The sequence below is a fragment of the Phoca vitulina genome, unplaced genomic scaffold (genome assembly GCF_004348235.1).
Source record: "Phoca vitulina isolate PV1807 unplaced genomic scaffold, GSC_HSeal_1.0 scaffold108, whole genome shotgun sequence".
Taxonomy (NCBI): Eukaryota; Metazoa; Chordata; class Mammalia; order Carnivora; family Phocidae; genus Phoca; species Phoca vitulina.
This window is the reverse complement of record NW_022589811.1, coordinates 561428-571190: the sequence shown is the minus strand read 5'-3', so window position 1 is coordinate 571190 and position 9763 is coordinate 561428. Positions and strand designations below refer to the sequence as shown.

The following is a 9763-nucleotide window of genomic DNA, read 5'->3' as shown; positions in this document are numbered from 1 at the left end:
AGAGCCAGAGGGAGCCCAGAAAGCTTCCTGCCCACCCTGGCAAATGAGCTAACTGAGGCCCAGACAAGGGAAGAGCCCGACCAGGGCAGGAGGGACAGCGGGCGCCAGAGCTCCGCTCCCGGCTGCAGGCCCTGACCCTCGGCCGCCACTGCTCATGCTCTCCCTGAAACACACTCCGCTCTCACCCTGTACCCCAGCCTCTGGAAAACCTGAGTCACAGCTGGAACCGGGGCCGGGGGGATGTTCCTGCTCACGTCCAGGCACCCCCCCCCGCTCCCCCCCCCCCCCCCCCCCCCCCCCCCCCCCCCCCCCCCCCCCCCCCGCCAACCTCCCTGACCTCGGCCCCTTCGGAAGGGAGGCAGGCCCCCAGCTCGCTGTTCTGGGGGGGGGAGAGGGGCGCTGCAGGACAGCCCTGTCTGTCCGCAGGGGCCAGCGCTGGGGACCCCGGGTCGGGGAGGAAGTGCCCCATCTGGCGTTCCGCAGAGCTGGAGGGGCGCCTGCGGGAGTGGGAGCTGGGAGCAGGGGGGGATCGTGTGTGTGGCCGAGCGCAGCCCCGCCCCTCCCCTGTCCCCACCCCAAACTCTCTTAATGGAATCAAGCTGGCCCCGCGGCAGCCCGGGGGCGGGAGGCGGGAGGCGGGGGGCGGGGGGCGGGGTCCGGCGGGGGTGGGGGCGCCGGCCCGGAGCAGCGGCAGCTGGCACTCCCCGTCGCTTCACCTGGCGGGAGCACCCAGGCCTGCGTGCGGACAGACGGACGGACTGGTGAGTCCCGGCCGCCCCTCTGCCCCGGGGAGCCTGGGGGCGCTTGGGCTTTAGGGACTGGGGGCCTGCCGCAAGCCCTTTGGGGGCGTCTCTAAGTTCTGTGCCTTCTGAGCGTGTGTCGGATGCTGTGTGCGCGCGCGCTTGGGATCTGTGCTGAGGGTTCGGGCGGCGGAATGCGTGTGCACCTTCCCTGCGTGCGGCGTGCGGGGCCGGCCCGTGCGTGTGCGTGTGCGTGTGTGTGTGAGTGCGCGTGCAGCTGTGGTCTGACGGGAGGGGATGTGTTCTCGCAAAGTGGGCACCAGGGTGGTTGTCCCAGGGTCAGCGCGGAGGGTCGCGTGGCCCGGGGTGTTCCCCCCACCCCGTCTGTGCTCTGTGGGGGACCGAGTGTGTGTCAGGGGGTTGTGTCTGTGGGCCCGCGTGGCCAGAGAATCAGCCCGTTGTGGGTCTGTTGTGCGCCCTCTGTGTGTCCGTGTTGCTGGGCTGTGCAGACTTTGTGGGGTGTCCGGGCCTTGTGGGTCCCTGTTGCTGTGTGTGTGTGTGTGTGTGTGTGTGTGTGTGTTGGGAGACAGGTTAGTGTGTCTGTGTTGTGTGTCCGTATATTGTGTGTCCATACTGCTGCTGCTTTGTGTGGATGTATATTTTGAGCCTCAGGACTCCCCTGCCCTCTCCGGGCCTCCCTTCCAAGGGGCCCGAGTCCCTGTCCTTGGCTGTCCCAGGGCAGGGGGGGTAGCGCTTCAGCCAGACCCTCCTCCCCCAAAGCCACTAATTGAAGCCAGGTTTTCGTGGGCTGCCCCTCCCCCTCCGGCCACCAGTCTCCGGGTGGGGGTAGGGCAGTGGCTCTGGCCCCTCAGTCTCGGTCCGAGACCCTAGGGGTAGATTTGCATCATCTGCATCATCACCTTTAAAACCACAAACCCCGAGTGAGATGGGCTCTAGAGGGAGGCCCAGCTCCAAGCTGGGGGTCCTGCACAATCCTGTGGGGCCCACAAAGTGATACCTCCTCCTCATCTGGCACTGCTGTTTCTTGTCCTAATAGTAGTCCGGGGAGGTGGCCCTTAGCCCCATTGCACAGATGTGGAAGCCGAGGCTCACAGAGGTGACGTGCCCGACCCCAGGACACGGAGCTGGGCGGTGACTTCCCCTGGGGTTATTCCAACCTGCTCTCCCCTGGTTGTGGGACCCTGGGCCGGCCATTCCCAGTATCGGGCCTGAGTTTCCTCTTGGCTAAAACGAGAGGGGTTGGCCTGACCCCAGCTCCCAGTGGCCTGTGAGTTTCTGAGCCCTGGAAAACATTAGGGCTCGGGAAGCAAGGCTGATCGTGTCCCGGAAGGTGGCGGGGACAGCTGATGGGCAGACTGATCACTTCGGGGCTGTCCGGGCCAGCGTGCCCACTGTACAGAGGGGAGACTGAGGCCCACAGAGGGCAGGGGCTCCTCATGCAGATCATGCAGGGCCACACAGCCATTGCCTTTGAGGCCCAGCTGACCCCTGATGCTTTGCCTGCTCCTTTCCTGGGGAGCCAGGCTGAGGGGTGTGGGGGACCTGAGAGTCGGGGTCTCGGCCTCTTAAGAGCCGGTGATCCTTTGTGTGGCCTCTTTCCTTACCGTCTGTCCCTGACCCCAAGGCTCCGGGGAGAAGGGGGCACTTCCCTCTGTCCAGCTCATTGTCGTGTGTGTGTCTGTGTGTGTGTGTGTGTCTCTGTGTGTGTGTCTGCCTGTGTGTGTGTGTGTGTGTGTGTGTGTGCAGACACACACACGTGCCCGTGTCCCGGATTCCTGGGGGGCTAGAGCTGAGCTCTCACTCAGCAGGGTGGAGAGCTTGGTCACTGCCCGGAGGGGGGAGGCGATGAGCCGGTCTAGACACTGGGTGAAGGTAACCATCCGCCCGCCTGGTGGGAGGACGGGGTTCGTCCCGGGCTCTGCTGGGGTCGAAATGGAGCTGCTCTCGAGCCCCGACCTTTCCTGGGTGCACAGCTACCCTGTGCCAGACGCTTTCTGCACGTCGTCTCCCCCAGGCCGTGTGGCTCTGTGGTCAGTTCCCCGCCGACCCCCCAACTTACAGACGAGGACAGTGAGGCCCAGAGGGAGCCGCCCGCGGAGCAGGACCCAGCTGGAGCCCCCGGGGCCGCTCATAGCCGCCCTCTGTGGGGAGAAGCCTCAGCCGCCACCACCAAGTCTCTCTCAGGCTTGACTTTCAGGAGGGCAGGGAGGTGACCGGCGGACGAAGACCCTGAAGATCAAAGCCGTCTGCAAGGACGTTCGAGGTGAGGTGCCGGGAAGGCCCCCCTCTTCCAGCTGATGCGTGGTGTCGTCCAGGGGTGCCAGCTCATTTGGGGGCCGGCCCCGGGGCACATGAGAGCGCGTGTGCGGGGTGTGTGTGTGTGTCTGTGTGTGTATGTGTGTATGGTGTGTGGTATGTATGTGTGTGAGTGTGTATGTGTGGTGTGTGAGTGTGTGTACGTATGTATGTACGCGTGTGTGGTGTGAGCGTGTGGACTCTCAGACTCACCCAGACAAAGGTTCAAATCCCAGCTCCGATAGGTACCATCTGTGTGTCCTTGGGCAAGTCACTCTCTATCTGGGGACCTCCAGCCCCTCAACAGCGTTGGACTCTAGGGTGGAGCTCTAGGGCTGCTCTAGGGTTGAGCCCCAGCAAAGGGGGTGGGGGCTTCCCCCACGATGAAAGCACAGGATCATCAGCTCCCCCCATTTAAACCGAAACTCTGAGTAGTTTTGCCTCTTTTTATGTCCTGGAACTACCTTTGGGTTTTCCTGGTCATCTGAGCCAGTTTGTCCAAACTGACGTCAGTACAATTAATTTCAATTAGTGCTACTTAATTGGGAGGCCTCAGGTCAGTTGGAAGAAGCCACTCAATGTCCTGACATCATAACTACCTCACTCCCCAAATCCCCACGGTGACCCCTGAGGCTGGGACTGCCAGCCCTTTTAGGAAGCAGGCCTTGAGGACTGGGCACCCAAGGGGACACACAGCCCAGGTGTTGGGAACCTGACCTCCGCCTCCAGCCCAGGACCTCGCTCTGTAGCCTTGGGCCTGCCCCTCACCTCCGGGGCCCTGTCCCCCATCTCGGTCCCCTGAGAGAGGGTGTCAGACAGGGGATCCCAAGGCTTTTCTGTCCTGGCGCTTTGAGCCCCGCCCGGGTCAGGAGGGGGTTCTCAGGGACAGACAGCCCACGAGGGTGCAGAGAAAGGGGCTCCTGGGTTTGTCTGAGGGCCCAGCTCCCTCGGGCTGGCGGGGAGAGCCCATGTTTTAGGAGCTGACCTCCTCCGCAAACCTGGACCATGCGGAATGTATTAGTCAGCCTGGCTGTCTGGGCCAGATGGGGTCTGGGGGTTCATGTCGGGAGCAGCCTTCCAGCGGGGGGAGGGAGAGAGGGGTGGGGTTCATCTGGTTCCCATTTAGTGGTGGCCGTAGGACTCGGGCTCCAGCTTCGTCTCAGGCACGCGGGTTCTCCCCACCCCTTCCTGGGCCTCCAGGCCCTGCTTTGCGCCTTGAGGTGAGGGTGAGCCACGGCTCCTGGCATCCAGGCCCTCTGCTGAGCTCAGGGAGTCTGGAAGCTTCAAAACCTATGAGTCTCCCGGAGAAGGGGACCAGGACCAAGGAAGGGCCGGGAGATGCTGGGGAGGGTTCCCTGGAAGAGGAGGGGTCAGCTCCCTCCGTTGCTCCATTTCTTACTTTCTCCCAGCCCGACCCAACCATTTCTCCCTCCGTGCCTAGCTCCAAACCCCCGCTCTTGCCTGACTTCACTCCTCTGAGCCTCAGTTTCCATACCTGGAACCTGGGGATAATAATAGTACCTCCCCCATTGGGTGGTTCTCAGGATTCAATGACATTCTACGTAAGAAACTCAGAATAGTACCTGGCACGTGGTAAGCAATGAAAGGGTAAGTTATTATTAATTCAGCCAAGTCAGTCAAGATGCATTTATGGAGCACTTACGGTATACCAGACATGGTATGAAACCCTGAGGGTGCTGAGGTAAATGAAAATCGGTCCCTGCCCTCTAGGACTTCAGGGTGAAGTGGGGTTCCTCATGGGGGGGGTCCCTCCAGGGGCTCAGGATGAAGTGGAGGGGCAGACAAGAACCCCACGTGTGAACGAACGGGGTCCACTGTATGGTGGGCAAGGGAAGAGGCCCGCTAGAATACGCTCTGTGCCCCCCGGGACCCCGGAGTTCCACCCCGACCTCTCTCCTGCCTCGCTGCCCCACAGGTCTGGGACAAGATGGTGTCCGTGGTGACGCCGAGGCTGGTGGTCTCTCTGCTGCTGCTCCTCAGGGTCCTGCCCGCGGTGGCCTACTCCGTGCCCCTGCACGCTGCCTTCCTGGAGGACACAGGGGGCAGCGGGGAGGCCGAGGGCTCATCGGCCTCCTCCCCAAGCCTCCCGCCGCCCCGGACCCCAGCCCTCAGTCCCACATCGGTGGGGCCCCAGCCCACGCCCCTGGCAGGCCCCAAGCCCCCCACCAACTTCCTGGACGGGATCGTGGACTTCTTCCGCCAGTACGTGATGCTCATCGCCGTGGTGGGCTCCCTGGTGTTCCTGCTGATGTTCATCGTCTGTGCCGCGCTCATCACCCGCCAGAAGCACAAGGCCTCGGCCTACTACCCCTCGTCTTTCCCCAAGAAGAAGTATGTGGACCAGAGTGACCAGGCCGGGGGGCCCCGGACCTTCAGCGAGGTCCCCGACCGGGCTCCCGACGGCCGGCCCGAGGAGGCCCTGGATTCCTCCCAGCAGCTCCAGGCTGACATCCTCGCTGCCACCCAGAACCTCAAGTCCCCCGCCAGAGCTGCCCCGGGCAGCGGAGACGGAGCCAGGATGGAGGGCAAGTCGGAGGGAGAGGAGAGCGGCGGCCGGGAGGCGGACCAGGAGGCCCAGGGATGTGGGAGCCCAGCGGAGAAACCAGGGGTGCTGGAGGAGCCGGGCACAGCGGTGGCGGAGGGGGCCCTGGAGGCCGGCCAAGGCCAAGGTGAGCCGGAAGCCACTCCTTCGTTAGCCCAGGAAGCCAGGGGAGCCGCTGGTCCCCCCGAGAGCCCCTGTGCTTGCAGTGTCGTCCCCAAGGTCTAACAGGCCTCTGGGGCTGCTGGCGCTGACTGTCGGACTCCTCGTGGTCACCTCCATGGGTGTGGAAAGGCCCTTGACCCTTACTGCTCCCCGACACCCCCTCCTTGGCCACCCCCTGCTGCAGGCAGAGATGCTGGTCTCCAGCGTACCCCAGGAATCTCCCCGGGTTCCAGGACCATTTGCCCCTGCAGCCCCAAACACAACGTCTCTGGGGAGGGGGGGATGGGAAGGATCCCCACTATATTCATGATACCATATCCCACGAAATCAGCCCCGTCACTTGGGCAAACATGCCACAGGTCCCCCGGGATGGTGCCAACATTGCCGGTTTTCCATGGAGGTAGGGAAGAAAAGTCAGAGTAACTAGGAGTTTGGGATGAGGGTGACTGGGACCTGCCGAGGCCCCCCCCCCAACCTCCCCATCCGACGGGAGCAGTTAAAGCTACTGCAGAAGTGGGTCTGGGGAGTCAGGAATCTTCCGAGAGGCCCGTGCATACATCATGACGGGTCCCTACGTCAGCATGTCCAAGGCTGGGTTCCCCGAGCTACTCTGTGGAAAAAGGATTTTGGGGGCCAGTGAGTTGAGGAGACACTGCCTCTCCACTCCCTGCAACCCCCCCCCTTAGAGCACCCCAGGGCTCTGCAAATACTCTAGTAGAAGCCCCTGTGGAATCTGGTTTTGCTTGTTTTTTGTTTTTTTTTTTTACAGCTACAGAATAAAATCTTGCAGAGCACACTCTGGAAATTACTGCCCCAAATGTTCCTGAAGGTGCCCCCCAGTTTGTGGTTGCTCTGGGGTTAGGGCTGTGGGGTCCGGGGGCTCAGGCCCGCTCAAGTTCTGCCAAGCATCTTTGCCTGGGGACGAATTTCTCATCCCGTTACTGCTATGGGCATGGGGTGAATGAATCGAACCTTTCTTGTCAGGCCCCAAAGCTGCCCAGAAGCTGGGGGGGCTGTGTGTGAAGGGGGTCCCACTCTGGGGGGATTCTGAGTGGGTAGGGGAAGGTTTCTAACACCCAGCCTGGAGCAGGGGGGCCCTAGCCCCCGACCCTTTGCTTACATGCGTGTCTGGTAGCCTGAGCTCACAGAATTCTTTAGCCTTCGACAAGGGAGCCTGAGCTCCGTCCTGATTCGGGGAGGCTTTGGGTGGGGGGCGGTCCTCTTCCTCATCCCTCCGTCTGGGCTTCCCCCAACCTCTGCACAATGTTTTAGGTGCTGAGATATAGCAAACCAGCACAATAAACCTTTATTCTGGCCTGAGCGTCGCTGCTTTTCTGAGGGGGAATGAGTCTGCTGGGGGGGGGGTATTTCTTCTGGGCTATTCCATGGGGTGGGGCAGCTTTCTGGGGGAGACACATCAGGCAGGCCCGAGAAGCTGAATGAGATGAGGCGGAATGAGATGATTCGTGAAAAGAGGGCAGAACGGGGTCCCCCATGGGAATGTGGCGGGAGCTCTTGCCCCCAAAGCTGAGCTCAGCCCTGGACTTGCGGCCACGGAGACCCGGCTTCCAAGAGCAGTTCTGCTGTGCACTGTGGCTGCAGGAGATCCACCCGCCTCCTCCAGGAAACATGAGCCCAGTCTCCCGTTTCAGCCTCCCGTCTGACAGCGTGGCCGAGGACTAGAACCGGGCTCACGGACGGTGCCCCGCTCCCGGCACCCTTGGCCTGGGGTTGGAGGTGGCCCTGGCCTTTGTGTCCTCGCCCCGCCAGGCTCTTCCTTGCCTTTGATGGCAAGTTCCTGGGGCCACTGCTCCCCCTCCTCCCTGGAGCTGCCAGCTGGAATCCAGATGTGGCTGCGTTGGGAGCACGTGCTAGATCCCGGGGTGAGGGGGGCAGGGAGGCCATCCCCCCACCCCCAGCCCCTCCCTCCGCTAACCCCACTTCCCTTCCAAAGGGGGCCGGGTTTGGGTTTCATAACACACAATGGCCTCTGTCTCTCGCAGCGGGGAAGGGCCCTCCCTTTCTCAGCCCAAACCCTCTCCCGCCCAAGAATGTAGGGAAAATCTAATATGGATACCTGAATGCTGTGTGGCTCTGGCCAAACCACTCAACCTCTCTGTGTATGACAGGCTGTCTCCTAGATCCTGAGCTCCTGCAGGGTCCTAGATGATTGGGTGTGGCTGGGGTACGCATTAAGCTTCCCCATAACAGGTTAAACTCAGGTAAGACAGAAGCAGATGTTAGAGATTCCTGGGGAGGAGGCAGGGATGACTTTTGCAATCAGCAGCTCCCTGGTCAATGGCTCCCCATTAATGGGCCCGCCAGAGGACATGAGGTGAGTGGCCTTAGTTATGGCCTGTGTCCCCCGGGACTGATGGGGGTGGGGACTCAGGAGGTAGTTGGAGCCCAGAGCAGGCGTCAACCTCCCCCTCACCTTTGAGCTTTAACAGCTACTATTCCCTCTGCCTAGGATGCCCTTCCACACCCCCTCCTTGTCCAGTTAACTCCCCCTCCTCCTTTAGCTTCCAGCCTAGCTGTCACCTGCCCTCCCCCACAGCCCCCACCCAGACTCTCTCCCACACTCCGCTGGGCTCAATACTATTAATAATTGCTCACAGCTGATGAGCCCCTGTGACGCACCAGGCACTGCTCTAAGCTCTGAACATCATTTACTCATTGAGACTCCCAACCCGAGCAGAGGGATCCTGCTGTTATTCCCATGTCGCAGAGGGGAAGTCAGTTGCCTAGGTCACAGAGCCCGCATCCCGGCCCCATCATCTGATTCTAGAGTGACTTCTCCCTCGGGCTCGACAGCTGCTTGCATGAATGAATGCGTGAATGAAGCCCTTGGGGAGGAGAGAGCAGGGCCCCACTCCTGCTTAGAGCCCCTCTAGGGTGGACACACATCTGGCCAGGCACCAGCGGAGGGTGAGCTTTGGGGGGAGATGGGCTGGGGGTACGTGTGGGCTGGGGCCAGGCGAGGGGGAGACCTGGGCTGGAGGGTGGGGGTGCGGGGGGTCCGCGGGGTGCTGGAGGGAACTCTTCCGCATGCCCTTTCTCTGATCAGCCCAAGGGGCTGGGTGTTCGCTGGCTGGGGGTCACATCCAAGGCAGGAGGATGAGGGGCAGAACTCACGTCTCCGGGGAGCTCTGCACTAGGCACACGGTCTTGCACCCTCTTGGGGTGGTTCGGGTAGTTTGGGCCCTGGGGGGAGACTGCCTGTGTTAATGCCCGCTCTACCATTTCGTAGCTGTGTGGCCTTGGGCAAATGTCCTCACTTCTCTGGGCTTTCGTTTCCATGTGCGTAAAGAGATGATCCTACCCTACCTGGCAGGGGTCTCAACCTGCACACTGGGATTATCTGAGAGCTTTGTGATGTCGTACCTCCCGGGCTCCACCCAGACCATTTATTTATTTATTTATTTATTTAAATAATCTCCACGGGGCTCGAACTCACGCCCCCAAGATCAAGAGTCGCATGCTCTACCGACCAAGTCAGCCAGGTGCCCCCCTCCCCCCAAGGCCGATTAAATCAGAGTGTCCAAGGGTACGGCTGGGCAACGGTCACTGCCTGGGGGGCTGTTCACCACTGTCCCCCTGGCACGGGGCACGGTGCCAGGTACTGAGGACGCATCATTGGCACAACAGATCTGAAGCTGTATTTGAGTGGAGGAGATGAAAACGAATCAAAGAATCATCTAGATGCCACCACAGTGATTAATAACAGGAATGGCCGCCATATATAAATGCACTATTATACATGTCTGGTGCTGTACTGATGTTAGTTTTTATGGCTTTATGGAGGTATAATTGGCACACAATAACTGCACATATTTAAAACGGCAATTTGATAATTTGGACATACGAGTATACTCATGAAGCCATCGCCAAAGTCAAGATAATGGACATGTCCGTCACCTCTGACCGTTTCGTCGTACCTCTTTGCAATCTCTGCTGGCTGTTTCCCCCCCACCTCAGTCCC

The 9763-nt window shown here is 61.1% G+C and overlaps 1 protein-coding gene across 5 annotated transcripts; it reads left to right on the top strand.

The window, feature by feature from the left end:
- The first annotated feature begins 677 nt into the window (after nucleotides 1-677).
- Nucleotides 678-7092, top strand: TMEM119 (transmembrane protein 119). 5 transcript variants are annotated; one of them, XM_032398035.1, is made up of 4 exons: nucleotides 678-761; nucleotides 2776-3024; nucleotides 4993-5746; nucleotides 6551-7092. In XM_032398035.1, exons 3-4 carry the CDS (start codon nucleotides 5005-5007, stop codon nucleotides 6559-6561), a joined length of 753 nt encoding a protein of 250 aa, XP_032253926.1. In that variant the 5' UTR covers nucleotides 678-761; nucleotides 2776-3024; nucleotides 4993-5004; the 3' UTR covers nucleotides 6562-7092. The 5 variants fall into 5 exon arrangements, with proteins under 5 accessions (XP_032253926.1, XP_032253924.1, XP_032253922.1 ...); XM_032398033.1 differs by lacking the exon at nucleotides 6551-7092 and having other exon boundaries at nucleotides 2823-3024; nucleotides 4993-6524; XM_032398031.1 differs by lacking the exon at nucleotides 6551-7092 and having other exon boundaries at nucleotides 4993-6524.
- Nucleotides 7093-9763: the final 2671 nt, after the last annotated feature.